Source organism: Ovis aries, chromosome 11 (assembly GCF_016772045.2).
Source record: "Ovis aries strain OAR_USU_Benz2616 breed Rambouillet chromosome 11, ARS-UI_Ramb_v3.0, whole genome shotgun sequence".
Classification (NCBI taxonomy): Eukaryota; Metazoa; Chordata; class Mammalia; order Artiodactyla; family Bovidae; genus Ovis; species Ovis aries.
In genome coordinates this window covers 41,130,315-41,154,413 of record NC_056064.1, presented here as the reverse complement: position 1 = coordinate 41,154,413, position 24,099 = coordinate 41,130,315, and the positions used below count along the sequence as shown (strand labels likewise).

At 40.4% G+C, this 24,099-nt stretch overlaps 2 protein-coding genes across 2 annotated transcripts in view; one reads left to right on the top strand and one right to left on the bottom strand.

The window, feature by feature from the left end:
- Positions 1–21,003, top strand: part of LOC114116996 (keratin-associated protein 10-4-like) — a 46,114-nt gene extending 25,111 nt beyond the window's left edge. Inside the window, exons 2-3 of the mRNA XM_060395914.1 lie at positions 14,652–14,776; positions 19,840–21,003. Of these exons, the coding sequence (XP_060251897.1) occupies positions 14,652–14,776; positions 19,840–20,514 (800 nt within the window). The 3' untranslated portion in view covers positions 20,515–21,003. The remainder of the gene's footprint in view (positions 1–14,651; positions 14,777–19,839) is intronic.
- On the bottom strand, positions 14,241–15,533 carry LOC114118844 (keratin-associated protein 9-9-like). Its single transcript, XM_042255942.2, has one exon. The coding sequence runs from the start codon at positions 15,478–15,480 to the stop codon at positions 14,710–14,712; it is 771 nt and encodes a 256-aa protein (XP_042111876.1). The 5' UTR covers positions 15,481–15,533; the 3' UTR covers positions 14,241–14,709.
- Positions 21,004–24,099: the final 3,096 nt, after the last annotated feature.

The window sequence follows — 24,099 nt, the reverse complement described above, 5'->3', positions numbered from 1 at the left end:
TAGGTTGGTCATAGCTTTTCTTCCAAGGAGCAAGCGTCTTTTAATTTTATGGCTGCAGTCACCATGTGCAGTGATTTTGGAGCCCAAGAAAATAAAATTGGTCACTGTTTTCATTGTTTCCCGATTTGTATGCCATTAGCGGTGGAACTGGATGCAATGATCTCAGTTTTTTGAATGTTGAGTTTTAAGCCATATTTTCACTCTCCTCTTCCACCTTCATCAAGAAGCTCTTCAGTTCCTCTTCGCTTTCTGCCATAAGGGTGGTGTCATCTACATATCTGAGGTTATTGAAATGTCTCCTGGCAATCTTGATTCCAGCTTGTGCCTCATCCAGCCTGGCATTTCACATGACGTACTCTGCATATAAGTTAAATAAACATGGTGACAATATAAGCCTTGACGCACTCCTTTACCAATTTTGAACCAGTCTGTTATTCCATGTTCGATTCTAATTGTTGTCTCTTGACCTGCATACAAGTTCCTCAGGAGACAGATAAGGTGGTCTGGTATTCCCATCTCTTGAAGACTTGGAAGTTTATTGTTAATTTGTGTTAAGTCAGGCAAAACCAATACAATATTGTAATTAGGCTTCAATTAAATAAATTTATGTTTTAAAAAATGAATTCAGTAGTTACAGCAAAAAAAAAACAAAAAGTGAGGCATACAGGTGATTACCAGGGGTGCTAGCGGTAAAGAATCCGCCTGCCAATGCAGGAGACTTAAGAGACATAGGTTTCATCCCTGAATTGGGATGATCCCCTGGAGGAGGGCATGACAACCCTCTCCAGTATTCTTGCCTGGAGAATCGTATTTACAGAGGAACCTGTTGGGCTATAGTCCATAAGATTGCAAAGAGTTGGACATGACTGAAGCAACTTAGCATGCACCCATGCAGGCATACAATGTTAAACAAAAGAGACAAAACCTTAGATTATCATGGAACAAGTAAGGGAAAAACCAATTCTCTAGTGATGAATAGATTTGTTTTTCTGTGATGTTCTTGAAAATATAACAATTGTGTTTTTTCAAAGCCATCTGCTTATAGACTGGCTGACCCGTAAAAGTGGGGGGAAGAGAAAGAAAACACTTGTAGATTAATACATAAGTGGTTCAGGATGGGGAACACGCGTATGCCCGTGGCGGATTCATGTTGATGTGTGGCAGAACCAATACAACATTGTAAAGTAAAAAAAATAAATAAATAATTAAAAATACATAAGTGGACATAATATGAAAGAAAGTAGTGGAAAATTAACACAACATTGTAAATCAACTATAATTAAATAGAAATAAGTTAAAAATAAAAAATGATAACATAATATATATGAAAAGTATGTTCTGTACATTCTCCCAATAAGACTAGTGAGTGGCTGAACAAGAATCTGAGTACTCTTCCATATGATTTTAATTCCCGTAACTAAGTGAGTGATAGTTGCTCAGTTGTGTCCGACTCTTTGCAACCCCATGGACTGTAGCCTGTCAGGCTACTCTGTCCATGGAATTCTCCAGGCAAGAAGACTAAGAGCTGTGGTCTTTCCTTCCTTTATAGAGATTTTATGGTTGAAGATAAAATCTGAAGTAAATAAAAGCACAATCTAAGAGTGAGTTTAGTAAAGAAAGTGCGTGCAGGCATGTTAAGTCGCTTCAGTCGTGTCTGACTCTCTGCGATCCCATGTACTGTAGGCTGGCAGGTGCCTCTGTTCATGGGATTCTCCAGGCAGGAATACTGGAGTGGGTTTGGGTGCCTTTTTCAAGGGAATTTTCTCTCCCCAGGGATCTCTCATGTCTCCTGCATTGGCAGGCAGGCAGGTTCTTTATTACTAGTGTCACTGGGGAAGTCCAGTACAGAAAGTAAATAATATAAATTAGAAACATCTTAAAAAGGCACAGACACACTCATAAGAATGATAACATATGTTCATGCATTTCAATGGTATTTCATTCCACTAAACCATAATCCAGTACATTTAGAATATTTAGAGAAAATATTTAGACTTAATCTTAACACTATAGATCTAGTTGGAAAGTTTAGTGACTGGGCCCTCAGGGAAAAATGAACATCTGCAGTCAGTAGGGAAATGCTGGGCATTGTCCAAAATGCACCCTGGGAGGTGGGAAAGTATATGCCAGCGGTTAGTGTGAAACAAATGTGATTTTTCAGTGTGCATATCTTCTACCGGGGAGAGTACTGCTCAGTAACTGCTCAGTAATGCCACTCTGGCTGTCTAACAAGTGATCCCAATGAGCAAAAGATTCAGGAGACCAGGCTGGGAGGGGAATGGGGGATAGATGTTAACATAATCACTGTTGAGAGGAGATGTCTGAAAAAGGAATGGGCTACTATGGAGACAAGATATCTCAACTAAACAACCAGTTGGCAGTAGGGGTATTGTGTCTCTGATTTGCAGCTTCTGTGAGTTAATTCTAGCAGGAGACTATAAGGGTTTCTTCCATTACTGAGTCTCTGTGAAGTCCCAACATTCTCTGTCTTGCTCAAACGCTGTAACTAACATTGATTGCTGGCATTGCCGTCCTTCTCTGAAATCCACAAGCACTCTAAGGCGTAACATTAAAATATTACATGGTGCCATCAAATTATGACATTCATTCACCTGGGCAAAATGTAGCTCTCTCCCCAAGTGCTTTCAAGTTGATTGCTATTATTTTGACAAATACACAGGGTCCAAAATTATTTTTGTAGACTCAGAAATCTGTTCTTATTTACATACAAAGGTTGAACCCCTCTCCTGAGGCATAACAATTTATCTATCCCATTATTTTATGCACATTTATTGATCACAATTATAATTGCAGGAACTATAGTTTTCATAGTTCATTTGATCAGTTATTTCTCTGTGCGTGAATACCTACACGTAAAGTTAAATAATAATCAGAAGGTCATTTTGTGAGCAATCAGAAGAAGTATATGGAATAACAGAATGCTGAGTGGCATCTAATGCACTCAGGTCGATTATGTAGTCTTTGATAAGGGCGGGAAGACCCAGGTGCAGGGCCCCCTCCCCTGTGCAGTCTTGGTTGCACTGCCACCCTTGATTGTGTGCCTCTGCCGACTGAAATCCCATGGCTGACTACTCCAACCCCATTTCAAAAACACATGTTCATTTTTCAAATCCTTTCCAGGCAAGAGGAAATTCTGCTAGTCTTGATACCACAATTTCTCTATAAGTTCTTTTGTATAAATTGGTTCTAGTCCTACTTGCGTCTTATAAGTTAGACTTTAGAAGGGTCAAGCCATCAGCTGTAGTTGACAATGACTGTGCATGCAAAATTAAAAAGAAAACCCATCTATTGATAAACTATTGGAAGTAATGAGGAAGTTTGGTTATACTATATGAACTAATTGCTGTTTTACATGTCAGAAACAGGACTTTCCCAGAAGCCCAGATGGTAAAGAATCTGCCTGCAATGCAGAAGACCCAGGATCGGTCCCTGGGTCTGGAAGATCCCCTGGAGAAGAAGATGGCAATCCACCCCAGTGTTTGTGCCTGGAGAATTCCATGGATAGAAGACCCTGGTGGGCTGCAGTCTATGGGGTCACAAAGAGTGAGACACACATACCCTTACATATGAAAACACACATACACATACATATGAAAACACATATATGCACACACATTTCACATATGTAGAAAACACACATATGCACACACATGTTAGAAACACTGAAAAATTAGCATTTTAAGTTGTACCCTAAAATATCATAAAGTATGAAACACTTAGAAATAAAAATGGGGAAGACCTCTACAGAGGTCAGTATAAATACTTTCACCAAGCAATTCGACTTGTAGCAACTTCGCTTTCACTTTTCACTTCCATGCATTGGAGAAGGAAATAGCAACCCACTCCAGTGTTCTTGCCTGGAGAATGCCAGGGACGGGGGAGCCTGGTGGGCTGCCATCTATGGGGTCGCACAGAGTCGGGCACGACTGAAGCAACTTAGCAGCAGCAGCATTTTGTAGCTGGGTCAGTGATCTGAGGTGAGACCTCCCACTTATACACAGATTTTTAAAAATTGAGTCAAATACAATGATAGCCAAGGTATATTTGAATTTGGCAATTTACATATTTTAACAGATGCTGAATGTGTGAGACATAATTTCTTAACTTTTTTCCTGTGCTATTCTCTCCCTCTCTCTCCTCTAGTTACAAATGTAGGAGTGTAATTTCATGTCATAGGGAAAGAATATGGGCTTCCCTGATAGCTCAGTTGGTAAAGAATCCACCTGCAATGCAGGAGACCCTAGTTCGATTCCTGGGTCAGGAAGATCCACTGAAGAAGCATTAGGCTACCCACTCCAGTATTCTGGCCTAGAGAATTCCATGGACTGTAGAGTCTATGGGTGGCAAGAGTTGGACATGCCTAAGCTACTTTCACACAGAGGGAAAGAATATAGTCAACAATATTAAAAAGAATAAAACAGTGTTTCAGCATTTCACTACCAGCAGTGTTATGTGCTCTCCTGTCTATTGTGAGCTTTCTGAATTCTACTGGCATGTGTCTCTCTTGTTTTTATAAATTTAGGTATAACTTCATAATACATTATATTAATTTTAAGTGTGAACATAATGACTTGATATTTTTATGTATTGCACAATTACCGCAGTAAGCCTAGTTAAACTCCATCACCAACTTCAGTTCCAAATGTTTTGGAGTGATGAGAGCTTTAATATTTACTCTCTTAGCAACTTTCAAATATGTAAGAGAGTATTATTAACTATAGTCACGATGCTGTGCATTACCTTCCTCATGAGTGTATTTATAACTGGAAGCTTGTGCTTTTGACCCCCTTTACCCATTTTGCCCACCCTCCACCACCCCACTCCAACTCTGCCTACCATTAATGTGTTCTCTCCATCTGTGAGCTCAGGGTTTAGATTTTTGGGTTTCTTTTGCATTCCAAATATAAGTGAGATTATATAGTATTTGTCTTTCTGTCTGACTTGTTTCACTTAGCATAAAGTCTTCTGGGTCCATTTATATTGTCACAAATGGGAAAGCAGCTCATATTTTCCTGCTGAATTGTATTCCATTGCATAATACATAACATATTTTCTTCATTCATCCACTGATGGACACTTTGGTTGTTTCCATATCTTGCCTATCGTAAATAATGCTGCAATGAACATGTGGGTGCTTATATTGTTCCCAGTTAGTGTTTTGTTTTCTTCAGATAAATACCCAGAAGTGGAATTGCTGGATTGGATGGTAGTTCTTCTTTCCATTTTTGAGGAACAGGCATAGTATTTCTCATAGTGACTGTACCAATTTATGCTCCTACAAACAGCCCACAAATGTTCTTATTTTCTCCACATTCTTACCAAGACTTGATGTAGCTCGTCCTTCTCATTATAGTCATGCAAAACTATGAGGTGGTAACTCATCATGGTTTTAATTTGTATTTCCCTGATGCTTAGTAATGCTGAGCACCTTTCTAGTACCTGTTGGCCATCTGTATGTCTTATAAGAAAAAAAATGTCTATTCTGAACGTCTGCCCATTTTTTCAATAAGATTGTGTTTGTTTTGTTTTTTTGTTATTGGGTCAAGTGAGTTCTTTATATATTTTAATATCAATCCTATCATGTATATGATTTGCAAGTATTTTCCCCCAATCAGTAGGCTGCCTTTTCATTTTGTTTCCTGTTCACTTTACTGTGTGGAAGCTTTTTTCTTTTGCCATACCATGTGGCTTGTGGGATCTTAATTCCTGGACCAGGGATTCAACCCAGGTCCCCAGCTGTGAAAGCACAGAGTCACACTCAGTGGACCACCAGGGAATTCCCGCTCTTTGGTTTGATGTAGTCCCACTTTATTTTCACCTTTGTGTTTAGTGTCTATTTTTTTTTTAAGCACCAAGAGCAATGTTAAGGTCTCTGTTTCCTCCAGAAATTTGATGGTTTCAGATTCAGGTTTAATCCATTTTGAGTTTTCTTGTCTTTTTGCCTGTGTTGGTCTTCATTGCTGTGTGCAGACCGTCTCTAGTTGGGGTAAGTGGGAGCTACTCTCTAGTTGAGGTGTGCAGGCTTCTCGCTGTGGTGGCATCTTTCTGCAGAGCACAGACTCGAGAGTGCGGGGCTCCAGTAGATGTGGCAGGTGAGCGTATTTGCTCTGAGGCACCTGGAATCTTCCCAGACCAGGGATCAAACCCTGGTGGATTCTTAACCACCAGACCACCAGGGAAGTCCATTTTGAGTTAATTTCTGTGTATGGTGTAAGAGAGTAGCTCAGTTTTATTCTTTTGTAAGTGGCTGTCAGTTTTTCAACACCATGTGTTGATAAGAGTGTATTTTCACCATTGTATATTCCTGGCTCCTTTGCTATAGATTAATTGGCTGTAGAATGTATGGGTTTATGTCTGGGCTCTCTATTTTGTTCCATGATGTATGTGCGTTTTTATGCCGAACCATACAGTGTTATTTACTATAGTTTTGTAACACACTTTGCTATCAGCAAGCATTATGTCTCTAGCTTTGTTTGACCTAGAGGGATGGTACGGGGAGGGACGAGGGGGTGGTTCCGGATTGGGAAAGCGTGTATACCTGTGGTGGATTCATGTTGATGTATGGCAAAACCAATACAATATTGTAAAGTAATTAACCTCCAATTAAAATAAATAAATTTATATTAAAAATAAATTCATATTAAAAATTTTAAAAAGAAAAAAAAGATTGCTTTGGTTATCTGAGTTTTCTAAGCTTCCATACACATATTATAATTTTTTTTTCTTATTTTTGTAAAAATGCCATTAGACTTTTAATAGGGATTGCACTGAATCTGTAAATTACTTTAGGTAGTAAGGATATTTGAACAATATTACTTATTCTAATCCCTGAGCAAAAAATTTGTTTGTATTTTCTTCAATTTCTTTCACCAATGTATTATAGTTTACGGTGTTTACACTGTAGTTTGCAATGTTCTTTCATTTCTGATATTAAATTTGAGGCTTCTCTTTTTCTTAGTGAGTCTAGCTAAAATTTTAAGTTGCTTACCTTTTTAAAATAAAAACAGCTTTTAGTTTTGTTGATCTTCTCTCTTATTTTTTTCCCCTTTTTAGTCTCTGTTTCATTTATTTCCACTATGATCTTTATTTCCTTGCTTCTGCTCACTTGGGACTTCCTTTGTTCTTCTTTATCTAGTTCCTTGAGTGTAAACTTAGGCAGTTTATTTGAAATTTTTTTGTTTCTCAAGCATTCATTGCTATGAGCTTATCTTTTAGAACTTCTGTTTCTGCACCCCATACGTTTTGGTATGCTGTAAATCCATTATCATTTGTCTCAAGGTATTTTAAAATTTCTCTTTTGGTTTCTTCTTTGATTCATTAGTTGTTCAGTTGCATTTTATTGAATCTCCACATTGTGAATTTCCAGTTTTCTTTCTAATGTTGGATACTACTGTGGTTTCAAAGTATACTTTGTATACTTTCAATCTTTTTTAACTTACTACGAGTTTGTTTAGTGAGCCAACATATAATCTATCCTGAAGAATGTAAAATGTGTGTTTGAGAAGAATATGTATTATGTTGCCCTTGAAAGCAGTATTCTATATATGTCTGTCAAGATGGATTTATATATGGTGTCATTTAAGCCAATATTCCCTGTTTAGTTTTTTGGTCTGGATGATCTGTCCAGTGGTGAAATTAATGTCCTCAAGTGGACTGTTAATGCCCTCAACTATTACCATATACTTGTCTACTTCTTCATTAGGTCTGTAAATATTTGCATTACATTAATATATTTAGGTTATCCAATAGCATAAACATTTAGACCACAAAATTCTATAAGCAATTCTATAATTAGTGTTTTGCAACAAAAATACAAATATATAAAAATCTTGTAAGTAAATATATATTTATATGTAATATTATTTATATATTTATTAAAAGACATACAAAAATATTTTTAGTTAAACTAGTTTAACATCTTTACTTTTTCAACTGTCTCAAACTGCAAACTATAGATATATGATATACATACATATATAATGGTTTTGGGGGCAGAAGCATTTTATAGCTGCAATTTAGAATGCAAAGGGTTTTTTTTTTTTTTTTTTGGCTTAGGTGTTGTCCAGCCACTCATGCATTCATCTTCATCAAACGTTTGTAAGCATCCAGTGTGAGAAAGAATATCATCTAAAGAAAATTGTTCTTTGGCTTAAGAATGTGATGACAGAGTAGAAAGAATTAAGTAACTTCTTGCAAAATATATTATGCTCTAAAGAAGTCTCTGAACTGATTCTTGCAAACTCAGAAATCTGCTCTGATTCACATACCCCTCTTGAGGCATAATAATTTTATCCATTCCTTGGACTAATGCCAATTTATTCATCACAATTAGGCTTCCCTGGTGGCTCAACTAGTAAAAACCCGCTTCCCAATGCAGGAGACACAGGAGACCTGGGTTCAGTCCCTGAGTCAGGAAGATCCCTTGGAGAAGAAAAGGCAGTCTACTCCAGGGTTCTTGCCTGGAAAATGCCATGGGCAGAGGAGCTAGAAGGCTGTAGTCCATGGGGCTGCAGAGAGCTGGACACAACTGAGCAGGCGTGCACACACACACGCATTAGTCACAATCATAACTGTAATGACGACACTTTGGACAGTCTATTAGACCCGTCATTTCTCTCTGCAGGAGTATCTAAAGGGAAAGTCAAACAGCAACCAGAAGTTCCTTTTATGAGAGCAAAGAATCAAAATAAGTATTAGGAACAACAAACTGTTGAATAGTATCCCATGCACTCTTGTCAAACATGAGGTCTTTCCGAAGGGGCTGGAAGACTCAGGAGGAGGGCCCCTCGTGCCTGTGCACTGCCAAACCTTGTATGTGTGCCTCTCCTGACTCTGACCTTCATAGCCAACTGTCCCATCCCCACTTAAGCACGCATTCATTTTTCAAATCCCCTGCAAGCTTGAGGAAATTCTGCTAGTCTTGATATCACATTTTCTCACTAAAGTGCCTTTGTATAAATTGGTTCTAGTCCTATTTATGTGTGTAAGCTCAACTTCAGAGGGGAAATCCTGTCAACTGCAGTTGTTATGACTATGTATGTAAAAAAGATTTTTTTAAGCCCATCGATTGGTAAACATTTAGAAATAATTAGGAAGTTTGGTTATAATATCAGCATACATAAATTAATTACTTTTATATATGTCAGAAATACTGAGAAATTAAAATTTTAAGTTGTACTCTATAATAGCATAAACTATCGAGTAACTAAAAGAAGAAATATAATAAAAGTGGGAAAGACCTCTACAGAGAACAGTATAAACACTTTGACCAAGCAGTTCTACTTGTAGATATTTATCCAACAGAAATGTTTATCTATGTGCACCAGAGGACCAGTTCATAACAACATTACTTTTATTATCCCCAAACTGCAACCAATCCACATATATATCAACAGCAAATAAGGAAAATGTGTCATATTCAATCACTGGATGACTATACAGCAAGGAGAATGAATGAACTACCCGAAAATGACATGGATGAGTCTGACAATCATAATATAAAAGGAAAGCGACTGATTCTGTACTGTTGAGAGTTATATTTGAAAGGGTTGGGCTTAAGTTCTATTTCTTAACCTGATAATAGTGACATGCGTTCACTTTGAGATAGTTTATCAAGTTGGAGGTTTTCTCACATGAGAAATGGAAAAATAATTTGTGGGGGATTGTATGAGCTCAGCCTTGCATCATAAATTCTGCTGTTGTTTAGTAGCCAAGTCATGTATGACCCTTTGCGAGTCCTTGGACTATAACCCTCCAGGCTCCTCTGTCTATGGGATTTCCCAGGCAAGACTGCTGGAGTAAGTTGCTGTTTCTTTCTTCAGATGCTGTATCATAACCAAAAACACAGTATGGGATGAATAGTGGCACAAGATTTATTTAGAAACCCAGGTAAAATTCCCTGCATCTAGAGAGACAACTCAAAGTGATTATGAAAAAGAAGAAAGTTAGATACAAAAATAATCAGTATATTGAAAAGATACATGATTATGAAGACTATTATGAAGATAAGTATCAGAAACTAAAGAAAAAGTCATGAGGATTTTTCCCAAAAATACGTGTAGAGAGAAGGTGAAGATCTAGATTTCAAAGTCAAAGCCAAGATGCTCCAATATAATGATGCAGGAAGCTGGCACATGACCCACACGGATAGGAAGGGGAGAATCAGGGTGAAGTCCTCTACATTCCATCAAGCTGATTCATGAGCTTCTATATAGGCAGATGAATAAGAAAAGAAATTGGTAATGGACTTCTGGCTTTCAGCATCGTTTGGAAAAGAATTTGTCCGAGGAACAGCAAGGTTGATTTGTGAGATGGTGGTTCTTTGGTGAGATTTTCAGCAGCAGGAAGGCTGGCATATTCAGTTACACAGATAATTAGGGTATTTTTAGGTGATGGAGAGTCTAGGTATGAGCCCTGGGGCTCTTCCATCCAGGGGGTCTGGTTTTCCAGTTGATATGTCATTTCTATAGATACGGGGCATATAGCTCAAAGTCCACAGTCTGGCCCAAGATGGAGTCCTGCTTCGAAGATGGAGCCTGTTCTGTCTGTTTCCTCCTTCATATATATACCTATGGTTGATTCATGTTGATATATGGTAGAAACCATTGCAATATTGTAATTATCCCCTAATTAAAAATAATATTTAAAATAATTACCAACCCAATTCCATTTGATTCCTATAAAATCAAATTGATCATAATATATGAGCATTCAAAATCTTAAATTTCATTAACTGTTAACTTCAGTATAAGCTTTTAAGCCAAATGGAGAACTTTGATTATGACAGATAACACTTTTGCTGTCCAAGGGTAGTGGAAAGAGAAAATACTCACAGTGAACAGTGAGTCAGTACACATGTTCATTATATATATGTATATATGTATATATATTTTGGAGAAAATGTGCCCTGAGGAAATGATGTTCTTTGCCTATCTGCATGTGGTAAAAGGACTGACTGTTTGGATTGAGCCAAGGGAGGAGCAAGAGTGGAAAGTACAGGGATTTGGAGAATTATTTAGATGGAGGTAGTTGTGAGGGCAGAAAGTGTTTCCCCTTTGTGTCCCGCATCAATGACCTCCAGAGTGTTTACCACGAAGGAGACACTGGACAGCTACAAGTTTGGGATCTCTTATCCCATCTCTGTCTTTAGGTGCATCGATTCTTATACAAGAGAGCATAAACGGAGTATCCATGGTGGCAGGTGTGGGAGATGTGTGTGGACCAACAGCACAAGCTGGCTCTGACCATGGCTGGCCCTGCTGTACATGCTGTTAGTCAGAAGCAGAGAATAACATCCCTCAGGAAGCCTAGCCATCGAACTTGAAGGCAGGCTAGTTTTCCTCTTAGGTTACATGTGCATGGAAAAGACAGCAATTCTTCTTTACCAAGATTCCATGTTGTAAACATGGATTTGTTGTCCTTATCAGCAGTACTGCCCACCAGCTTATAGTAACATTGTCATAGGATTCGGAATAGTCCAGCTTTGGACCCACCGACCCACTTTTTGATGAACAAGATCAACAAGAGGCAAATGAACATGGGATCTACTTGTTCTGCCATACATCACATGACAGAGATGGCCGGCCCATGGAAAATCAGAATCGTCTTGTTCAGTTCAGTTCAGTCACTCAGTCATGTCCGACTCTTTGCGACCCCATGGACTGCAGCACACCAGGCTTCCCTGTCCATCACCAACTCCTGGAGCTTACTCAACTCATGTCCATTGATGCCATCCAACCACCTCATCCTCTGTCATCCCCTTCTGCTGCTTTCAATCTTTCCCAGCTTCAGGGTCTTTTCAAATGAGTCATTTCTTCACATCAGGTGGCCAAAGTATTGGAGTTTCAGCTTCAACATCAGTCCTTTCAATGAATAGTCAGGACTGATTTCCTTTAGGATGGATTGGCTGGATCTCCTTGCAGTCCAAGGGACTCTCAAGAGTCTTCTTCAACACCACAGTTCAAAAGCATCAATTCTTTGGTGCTCAGCTTTCTCTATAGTCCAATTCTCACATCCACCCATGACTACTGGAAAAACCATAGCTTTGACTAGATGGACCTTTTAGGCAAAGGAATTCTCTGCTTTTTTCTTCTTCTTTTTATTTTTTTAATTTTATTTTACTTTACAATACTGTATTGGTTTTGCGATACATTGCCATGAATCCACCACGGGTGTACATGCGTTCCCAAACATGAACCTCCTCCTACCTCCCTCCCCATAACATCTCTCTGGGTCATCCCCATGTACCAGCCCAAAGCATCCTGTATCCTGCATCAGACATAGACTGGAGATTCGTTTCTTACATGACAGTATACATGTTTCAATGCCATTCTCCCAAATCATCCCACCCTCTCCCTCTCCCTCAGAATCCAAAAGTTTGCTCTACACATCTGTGTCTCTTTTGCTGTCTCGCATATAGGGTCATCATTGCCATCTTTTAAATTCCATATATATGTGTTAGTATACTGTACTGGTGTTTTTCTTTCTGGCTTACTTCACTCTGTATAATCGGCTCCAGTTTCATCCACCTCATTAGAACTGATTCAAATGTATTCTTTTTAATGGCTGAGTAATACTCCATTGTGTATATGTACCACAGCTTTCTTATCCATTCATCTGCTGATGGACATCTAGATTGTTTCCATGTACCGGCTATTATAAACAGTGCTGCGATGAACAGTGGGGTACATGTGTCTCTTTCAATTCTGGTTTCCTTGGTGTGTTCTGCACAACAAAGGAAACTATAACCAACGTGAAAAGACAGCCTTCAGAATGAGAGAAAATAATAGCAAGTGAAGCAACTGACAAAGAACTAATCTCAAAAATATACAAGCAGCTTATGCAGCTCAATGCCAGAAAAATAAACGACCCAATCAAAAAATGGGCCAGAGAACTAAATAGGCATGTCTCCAAAGAAGACATACGGATGGCTAACAAACACATGAAAAGATGCTCAACATCACTCATTATTAGAGAAATGCAAATCAAACCCACAATGAGGTACCACTTCACACCAGTCAGAATGGCTGCGATCCAAAAGTCTGCAAGCAATGAATGCTGGAGAGGGTGTGGAGAAAAGGGAACCCTCCTACACTGTTGGTGGGAATGCAAACTAGTACAGCCACTATGGAGAACAGTGTGGAGATTCCTTTAAAAATTGCAAATTCTCTGCTTTTTCATAGGAGGTCTAGGTTGGTCATACCTTTTCTTTCAAGGAGCAAGCCTCTTTTAATTTCATGGCTGCAGTCACCATCTACAGTGATATTGGAGCCCCCCAAAATAGTCTCTCAATGTTTCCATTGTTTCCCCATCTATTTGCCATGAAGTGATGTGACCAGATGCCATGATCTTAGTTTTCTGAATGTTGAGTTTTAAGCCAAGTGTATTAAGCCTCTTTCAGTTTCATCAAGAGATGGCTGACCCATGGAAAATTAGAATGGTCTTGTAGATGTGCAGTAAAGAACCAACTTAGAGATGACAACACACGAGGTTGATATGTTGTTTCTCAATATGGTACATATTTTGACCTAATGGCCACTATGTGGTTCCCATATAGGTAGTACCGTGTATATCCACAAAGGCAGTATACGTGGTTTGAGAAAGTGAAGTAGCAGTGAACCCTCTCACTTTAACTCAGGGTAACATATATGGGAATCTGTTCTTCCCCTCCCCATGGATCTACACTCTCCTGGACTGAAGGTTTTATACTATGAAAGTCACATGTTTTAGGGAATAAAGTCTATGTTTAAACTGTCACCTGGTCATTTTGGACTCCTCATCTAGATAGACCAGCGGGCAGAGAGAGGAGTTACTAGTTGCTGAGGGGTCATTATCGTGAAAAGATAGAGGGCAGGGAGAAATAGTCTGCACATAATTTCCTTGGAGTATCTCATGGTGTGTCCAGGCCCAGCAATAGATAACCACATGAACAATGACAGCAACTCTAGCTCGCCAAGGACATAGTCACTGAGGTTCAGACATCTATTCATCCTTCCTTGGGATGTAAATGCAAGTGTCCTTGAGCAGGAACAGAAGACTTCATCCTGGATGAGTCTGTTTATTATTAGGTAAATCACACTACACAATGAAATGGGTTTTTAAAATAATGAGATAATAATTAGGAAGGGGGCTAATAGGATGATCATATTGGATAAGACATATAACATATAAATCTCTAAATGAGGAATGTGGTGCAATAAATCAAACACATACAGAAGAATTGTGTGAGAAATTCTCACATTTATTGAGAAACATACAGGTAAAACTCCAAGTGATTGTAAAAGGAGAAAGCATGATACAAGAACTATGAGGGTAGCAAAAGAGAAAATACGATTATAAAGATTATGATAGGCTATATAAACCTATAGAAACATTCTGAGATCTGGTTTTCTGAAGCTACTCAGAAGAACTAGATGGTCAATCCTATTTTCAGAGTCAATACCAAGAAATACTTCCTTATCACAGATGCAGGAAGTTGGCACATGGTCCTCCTACACCAGAGGAAGACAATTGGAGGAAGCCCCCCTGCACTCCGTCAAGCTACTTCACAAGCTCTTAAGCAAGGAGATGAGTAACTGAAATTCTGGTCGAGCACGTCAGTTGTCAGCACAGTGATGTTGTTTTGTCCCCAGGTAGCAAGTCAATTAATAGAAGGTGTTGTACAGGGACAGTGGATGCTTGGCAAGGTGATCAGCAGCAGGAAGGCTGGCAGCAGCTGGACACACAGCTCGGGCGGCAGCAGGTGGTCCGACAGCAGGTGGTCTGACAGCAGACAGGGCGGCTGCAAGGCTGGCAGCAGCTGGATCCACAGCTCTGGTCTTGGCAGCCAGGCAGGCAGCAGCATGTGGGGTGGTAGCAGGTTCTATGGCAGTACACGGGTGCACAGGAAGCTGGCTGACAGCAGTTAGAACCACCGCAGGGTTGTCCACAGCAGCTGGACTCACAGCAGGTAGGCTGGCAGCAGGTGGTCGCACAAACAGGCTTGAGGCAGGTGGTCCTGCAGCACGTGGTCTGACAGCTGATAGGGCGACAGCAAGGCTGGCAGCAGCTGGACCCACCGCAGGCGGGCTGACAGCAGGTGGTCACACAGGTAGGTTTGGAGCAGGTGGTCCTACAGCAGGTGTGTTCACTAGTCTGATAGCAAGTTGGGGGGCAGCAAGGCCGAGAGCAGCTGGACTCACAGCAGGTGGGCTGGCAGCAGGTGGTCACACAAACAGGCTTGAGGCAGGTGGTCCTGCAGCACGTGGTCTGACAGCTGATAGGGCGACAGCAAGGCTGGCAGCAGCTGGACCCACCGCAGGCGGGCTGACAGCAGGTGGTCACACAGGTAGGTTTGGAGCAGGTGGTCCTACAGCAGGTGTGTTCACTAGTCTGATAGCAAGTTGGGGGGCAGCAAGGCCGACAGCAGCTGGACTCACAGCAGGTGGGCTGGCAGCACGGGGAGCAGCAGGAGTGAGTCATGTTGTCAGTGGTGGAGTGTGGACTCCTGTTCAGAAGTGAGTTTCTCAGATTCTGATGACTACTTCTGTTCTGAGGCTTTTTATACCCTGGACCCCCAGTGTTGGGACCAATAAGCAAGACTTTCCTTCTGTATGTCGTTTTTGTAGTCAGTGGGAAATTATCCAAGAGGAAATGATTTCTTTAGTGTTTTGAGGCCTATTTAAATTAGTGTTTGATCTTCTTTTTAATTATTACTAGTACTTAAGAACCATTTCCAGAAGTGAAGAAGAATAAGGAATCATCGCAGCAGCATCTCTGGCATGTGACCTGATGTGGCATCAGGTCATGGGATAGTTCTTCCTGCCTTGGCCAGGGTCGGAACAGTCACCTTTTCTTTGTTCCTTGACTGTGCTTAGGTTGAGACTTGCTGGATGCTGATGCATTCTGTGATGAATGAAGCCTGCTAAAGTCCAAGTCTGCTCTCAGACAAAGTCTGAGATTCAAGATAATCACGTGTATCTATATACATGACTTTCTTTTTTTTAAATTTTTTTGAAATATAAATTAATTTACTTTAATTGGAGGTTAATTACCTTACAATATTGTATTGGTTTTCCCATACTTCAGCATGAATCTGCCACAGGTATACACGTGTTCCCCATCCTGAATCCCCTCCCACCTCCCTCCCCATACCATCCTTCTGGGTCGTCTCTGTGCCAGGACTTGGGAGCAACCTAGATGTCCATCAGCAGATGAATGGATAAGAAAGCTGTGGTACATATACACAATGGAATATTACACAGCCATTAAAAGAATACATTTGAATCAGTTCTAATAAGGTGGATGAAACTGGAGCCTATTATGCAGCGTGAACTAAGCCAGAAAGAAAAACACCAATACAGTATGCTAACGCGTATATATGGAATTTAGAAAGATGGTAATGATAACCCTGTATGCAAGACAGCAAAAGAGACACAGATGTACAGAACAGTCTTTTGGACTCTGTGGGAGAGGGAGAGGTGGGATGATTTGGGAGAATGGCATTGAAACATGTATATACATGTCTTTCCAATCAGTAGTGACTGACCTAAAATGTTCCCCAGCTTCATTGGGTACATTTAGGTAGAAGGTGTTGACAGGTTGTTCTTCACTAACTTTTCAGCACCAAAGCTGTAATGCAGGCAAAAGCTGTACCCTGTTTTCAGACAACATCAATGCATTAATGTCCCATAACTATTTTTAGCTGGATCAATCACCTCTGGTGAGATATCACAACTTACACATGCTTTCTTTTATAATTTGTGACAAATAGGTAGATAGGATGGTTAATTGATAGATTTATAGATTTCAGTAAATGTGAAATGTGTCAGCCATAATTTCTTAGAGTTTTTCCTGCCCTCTCTTTCAGATACACATGTAAGAGTGTAACTGCCATGCCATAGGGAAAGCATACAACCAACAGCGGTGGAAACAATGAAAGTGTTTCAATATTTCACTACAGCAGTGTCATGTACTCTCCTGCTATGAGACTTCTGAACTCTACCAGTATGTATCTATCCTTGGTTGTTTGTTTTAAACTGAGCTGTAATTGACATGGCGTTATATTGTTTATAGGTGTTCCACATAATAATTTGATATTTGTAGATGTTGCAGAGTTATCACTGTAGGAAGTCTCGTTAACGTTAACATCTGTCACAATTGATAGTTACAAAGTCTTTTATCTTGCATGAGACCTTTTAAAATCTACTTTTCTAGCAACTTTCAAACATTTCAGTATTATTAACTCTGGTCATTATGCTGTACATTACATTCCCCATGCGTTTATTTTATAAGTGGAAGCCTGTACCTTGTGATCCCATTTACCTATTTCACCCACCCCACCACCTACCTCTGGCTACCATTGATATGTTCTGTCTGGGAGCTCAGTTTTGCAAAAAATTTTTTTAAGATTCCATGTATAAGTGAGATCACATGGTAATTGTCTCTCTCTAGCTTATTTCATTTGGCTTAATGTCCTCAAGGTCCATTCACATTGTCGTAAATGGGAAGATATCCCTCTATTCATCATTGAATAACATTCCATTATATAAGACGTCCCATGTTTTCTTCATCCATTCATCCATTGACAGACACTTTGGTTGTTTCCATATCTTGGCTTGTGTAAACAGTGCTATCATGAACATGTGGCTGCATCAATCTTTTTGAGACAGTGTTTTTGTTTTCTTTAGATAAATGCCAAGAAGTAGAATATTTAGATCATATTCTATTTTCCCCATTTCCCATTTTTAATTTTTGAGGAATCTCCATACCCCATACCGTTTTTCACAGTGGCTGCACCAACTCACATTTCAACTAACAGGGAATGGGGTTCCCTTTTTTCATATTCTCATTAAAACTTTGTATGTCACCTTTTTATGATAGCCATGCTAAAACCAGTATGAACTGATATCTCATTGTGGTTTTGACTTGCATTTCTGTGGATTAGTGATATTAAACACTTTTTCATGTATCTGATGGCCATTTGCATGTCTTCTTTGGAAAAGTATCTCTTTAGAACCTCTGCCCATTTTAAATGAGATTGTTTCATTTTTGCTATGGAGTCATGTGAGTTATGAGTGATGTGAGTAATTGAGTTACACATTGAATATCAACCCTTTATGAAACATGATTTGAAAATATTTTCTCTCAGTTCAACAGGTTTTCGTTTCATTTGGTTGATAGTTTCCTTTTCCAGGCATAAACTCTTTAATTAGACCCACTTTTAGATCTGTTGCCTTTACTTTTGGTGTCAAATCCAAAAAGTCTACCCTGAGACCAATGTCAAGCAGCTCACTAGCTATTTTCTCTTCCAGGGGTTTTGTTAGCCCAGGTTAAGTTCAAGTTTTTAATCCATTTAATCCATTTCCCTATTTCACCCACCCCACCTCCCACTTCTGGCTACCATTGATCTGTTCTATCTATGAGCTCAGTTTTAGAAAAAACTTTTAAGATTCCATATATAAGTGAGATCACACGGTATTTGTCTCTCTCTAACTCATTTCATTTGGCTTACTGTCCTCAAGGCCCATCCGCATGGTCGTAAACGGGGAGATATCCCTCAGGAAGAGTCCATTTGAGTTTGAGGAGTCCAGCTTCATTCTTTGGCACATGGCTGCCCAGTTTTCCCGCCACAATTTATTTAAAAGATTGCAGTTTCCTTGTTGCATTAATATATTCTTGGCTCCTTTGTAATAAATTAGTAGGCCATAGAATGTGTGGACTTATTTCTGGCCTCTTCATTCGATTCCACTGATCTAGGTGCTGGTTTTTTCCAATCCATACTGTTTTGTTGGTATAGCTCTGTAATACTGATTGGAATCAAGGAAATGATGCTTCCAGCTTTGTTCTTCTTTATCACTGTTGCACTGGCTATTTTGTGGTTCCATACACATTTTAATTGTTTCCCTTCTTTCTGCCATTGGAACTACATTATCATTTTATCCTTTCTACACCATCATTTTATCATTTCTACTGCTATTGACTGTATGTTTTCCCATTACACGGCAATCATACTCTAGCATATATATCTAAAAGAGAGAAAATGAAGCCTAAAAGCTTTAAGAAATTGTGGCTGAGATCCCACATTTGTCAGAATATGTAAATTTACAGATTCAAACATACCTTAGTTATTCTCCTATCTAACCCGCTTGTCACAAATTATAGAAGAAAGTATATGCAAGTGGGGATGTCTCACCAGAGGTCGTTAGCCTAACTAGAAAACAGCAGTGAAGCAGTAAGGAAGGGATGCTGTTTGAAAATAGGATTCAGCTTTGCCTCTGTTCCAGTTTTGGTGCTGATTTTCATTTGAAAAACAATGTGGCAACCATCCTCCACTCAGATGACCCTGATAAAACTGGGAAACATTTCAAACCAGTTGCCAAATGTATATATATATATATATATATATACACATACATGTGGAAGTCTTACCTCTGACTTTGTCAGAGATCAGGCTTGAACTCAAGCACGCTTCATTCATCACAGAATGCATCAGCATCCCGGCCCTTTCGAGGCACGTCTCAATCTAAGTAGAGCCAAAGGAACAAAGCTGTGAAAAGAGAACAGTTCTGCCCTTCACAGAGCCAGCAGGAACTACCCCATGACCGATGATGCCACAAGACGAGAAATGCTGCTGGTGATGATTCCTGATCTTTTCATTTCTAGGAAAGATTCTTAAATACTAGACCCAATTAAGGAAAAGATCAAACACTGATTTACAGAGGCCTCTCTATAAAACACTAAGAAAGCAACTTCCTCCATGACAATTATCCAAAAATACAACAATAACATAAGTAACAACCAGGAAAGTCCTGCTTATTGGTCCCAACACTGGGGGTCCAGGATATAAAAGCCCAGAACAGGAGGAGCCCTCAGAATCTGAGAAACTCATCTCTGAGCCGGAGTCCACCCTCCACCACTGACACAATGACCCACTCGTGCTGCTCCCCGCGCTGTCAGCCCCCCTGCTGCAGGACCACTTGCTGTGAGTCCAGCTGCTGCCAGCCCTGCTGCCCCCCCACGTGCTGTCAAACCACCTGCTACAGGACCACCTGCTACAAACCTACCTGTGTGCCCAGCTGCTGCCAGCCCACCTGTTGCAGCAAACCCTGCTGTCAGCCCACCTGCTGTGAGTCCATCTGCTGCCAGCCCTCATGCCCTCCAACTTGCTATCAAACTAGTGAAACCACCTGCTGTAGAACCACCTGCCACAAGCCTACTTGTGTGACTACCTGCTGTCAGCCCAGCTGCTGTGGGTCCAGCAGCTGTGGACAAACCTTCAGTGGGTCCAGCTGCAGCCAGCCCTGCTGCCAGCCGGTGTACTGTGCCCCTGTGTACTGCCACAGAATCTGCTACCACCCCACGTGCTGCTGCCTGCCTGGGTGCCAAGCCCAGGAATGTGGGTCCAGCTGCTGCCAGCCTTGCAGCCGCCCTGTCTGCTGTCAGACCACCTGCTGCAGGACCACCTGCTGCCGCCCCAGCTGTGTGTCCACCTGCTGTCGGCCTTCCTGTTGCTGATCACCTCACCAAAGAACCCCTGTCTCCTAGCAACACTTTATAGCAACTGAGTTGCTACTTGGGGACAAAAAATGATTTCTTAGACTTTGCTGACAACTGGTATGCTCTACCAGAATTTGTTAACCCATCTGCCTCTTTAAGAGCTTATAAATCAGCTTGATAGAGTGCAGAGGGTTTCCCCCAGTTGTCTTTCTCTGGTGTAAGAGCATCATGTGCCAGGCATCTTTGATAAGGAATTATGTCTCGGTTTTGGTTCTGAAAATAGGACTGACCATGTTGTACTTCTAAGTAGCTTAGGAAAACAAGTCCTCATAATGTTTCATTAGGTTTCTGCAGCTTATCATAATTAACATAATCATACGTTTCTCTATCAATATTCCCATGTCCCTTGTGACCTGCGTTTTCCTTTTATGGTACCTTGGAATTGTCTTCCTAGAGGCAGTAGTCTTGCCTGTGTGTTTCGCAATAAATTCTTTGCCATAATCTTCCTACATTGTGTTTGATTTTTCATGGCATTCCTGATATAGAGATTTAAGTACATACTACATACTATATGCATTATCCATTATGAGTATCATGTTAGCTCTCAGAATCAATTATTAGCTCATTAAGTAGATTGTGTAGTATGCTTTAGCTAATAATGAACACACTCTTCAAGGATAGAGTCTTCTGTTCCTGCTCACAGGTGTTTACCTTTACATCCCAAGGAAACCGATGCTTTCACCTCAGTGACTAAGCTGTAGTTGTTGTCTTTGTTTATGTACGGTTGCTGGGCACGGACACACCCTAAGATATGCCAAGGAAATTATGTTCAGACTAGTTCTCCCTACTCTCTACCTCTTCTTGATAACCATCCCTCAGCAATTAGTAACTGTAGAAGAACCCCTGTCCCCACACAACACCTTATGTTAACTGACTAGCTACTGAGGACAAAAAATAACTCCTTAGACTTTGCTGACAACTAGTATGCTCCACCAGAATTTGTTACAAATCTCTCTTAAAAAAACTTGTGAATCAGCTTGATGGAGTTCAAAGAGCTTCCCACTGGTCTACCTACATGAGGAATGCAAACTGATCAGATGATGAACACGACTGAGTGACTGAACTGAACTGAACTGATATTCCTTCAAAGAGATGTGACTTTCACAGTGTTAAAGCCTTCAATCCTGGATGGGAAGCACAGATTCCCAAGAATGTTACCTTGAGTTCAGTTGAGAGGATTCACTCCTACATCACTTTCTGAAACCATGTGTACTACCTCTGTGGATATATTTGGTGCTACCTAAGAGGAATCAGGTAATGGTGTTTGGGTCAAGATATACACTACATCCAGAAGACAGTATATCACAACCATGTGTTGTCACCTCTAAGTTGGTTCTTTGCTCCACATTTGCAAGACCACTCCAATTGTCCATGGGGCCAGTCATCTCTGTCATGTGATGTACGGTAGAACAGGTAGCTCTCATGTTTGTGTGCCTGTTGTTGGTCTTGTTCTTCAAAAAGTGGGTCTCTTGGTCCAAACTGATGCTATTCAGAATCCTATGACAATACTACTCTAGCCAACAGTACAGCTGATAGGGATGACAAACCCATGTTTAGAACATGCAGTCCTAGAGAGGAGAACCTGTCTCTTTTCCTACTAGTCTGAGAGGATAACTTGCCTTTGTGTGGCGTGGTGAATGAGTTATGACGCTAGCCCATCAGTGCTCAGCAACATTCTCTGCTTCTGACTGGCAGCACACAGAGCAGGGGCAGCCATGGTGAGAGGGAGCCTATGCTATTGGGTTCACACAAGTCCTCTATCACTGCCAGTGGAAGCTTTGTTCATGCTCCCTTGTGCAAATATTGATGCACCCGAAGACAGAGATGGGATGAGCTGTTCCAAATTTGCAGTTGTCTGGTGACTTCTCTATAATGAACACTCTGAAGATCATGATGTGGGACACAAGTGGGAAATACTTTCTGTCCTCAACCCATCTCTATATAAATAATTATTCTCCAAGTCTCCTTATGTTCCAGTCTTGCTTCTCCCAAGCTCAATCCAGTCAGGGCTTTCACCACTTGTAAACAGCCAACGAACATCATTGTGAGGCCACTTTTCCGCAAAATAAATATGTCGTGCCCATGTGTAATGTTGATTGTTCACTGTAACTATTTTCTCTTTCCACTGCCTTTGAAGAGCAAAAGTGTTATCTGTAGTATGCAAAATTCTCCACCTGGTATAAAAACTTCTGTGGGGCTATGGACTGGTTAAACCTAAGGTATTGCATGTTTATATATTATGATCAATTAGATTTTGCAAGAATCAAATGCAGTTATTACCTGTGTATTCTCTCGTCATTGAGGGCAGAACAAAACTCTACTGTTCTCCTTGAATGTGGTACAAGTTCTCATACCTTCCAATACCTTGACTGTGTTGCTCTTCAGTCTCTCTGCTGTATCCAATTCTTTACAACCCATGGACTGCAGCACATGAGGCTTCCCTGTCCTTCACCATATCCTGGAGCTTCCTCAAGCTCATGTCCATTGAGCCGATGATGCCACCCAACCATCTCCTCCTCTGTCATCCCCTCCCCCTCCTGCCTTCTCTCTCTCCCAGCATCAGGGTATTTTCCAATTAGTCAGGTCTTTGCATCAGGTAGAAAAAATATTGGAGCTTCAGCTTCAGCATCAGTTCTTCCAATGAAAATTCAGGGTTTATTTCCTTTACGATTGACTGGCTTTGTCTCTTTGCAGTCCAAGGGATTTTCAACACCACAGTTCAAAAGCATCAATTCTTTGGCACTCAGCCTTCTTTATGGTCCAACTCTCACATCGAAACATGACTATGGGAAAAACCATAGCTTTGACTATAGGGAACTTTGTCAGCAAAGTAATGTCTCTGCTTCTTAATATGCTATCCAGGTTGGTCATAGCTTTTCTTCCAAGGAGCAAGTGTCTTTTAATTTTATGGCTGCAGTCACCACGTGCAGTGATTTTGGAGCCCAAGAAAATAAAATTGGTCACTGTTTTCATTGTTTCCCCATCTGTATGCCATTAGCGGTGGGACTGGATGCAATGATCTTAGTTTTTTGAATGTTGAGTTTTAAGCCATATTTTCACTCTCCTCTTTCACTTTCAACAAGAAGCTCTTTAGTTCCTCTTCACTTTCTGCCATAAGGGTGGTGTCATCTACATATCTGAGGTTATTGATATGTCTCCTGGCAATCTTGATTCCAGCTTGTGCTTCATCCAGCCTGGCATTTCACATGACGTACTCTGCATATAAGTTAAATAAACATGGTGACAACATACAGCCTTGACGCACTCCTTTACCAATTTTGAACCAGTCTGTTATTCCATGTTCGATTCTAATTGTTGTCTCTTGGCCTGCTACAGGTTGCTCAGGAGACAGATATGGTGGTCTGGTATTCCCATCTCTTGAAGACTTGGAAGTTTATTGCTAATTTGTGTTAAGTCAGGCAAAACCAATATAATATTATAATTAGCCTCCAATTAAATAAATTTATATTTTAAAGAATGAATTCAGTAGTTACAGCAAAAAAAAAAAAAATAAGTCAAGCATATAGGTGCTTCCCAGGGGTG

Bases quoted from the DNA above. Each gene is read 5' to 3' on its own strand.
- LOC114118844 (XM_042255942.2), bottom strand. From the start codon at position 15,480: ATGACTCACTCCTGCTGCTCCCCGTGCTGCCAGCCCACCTGCTGTGAG.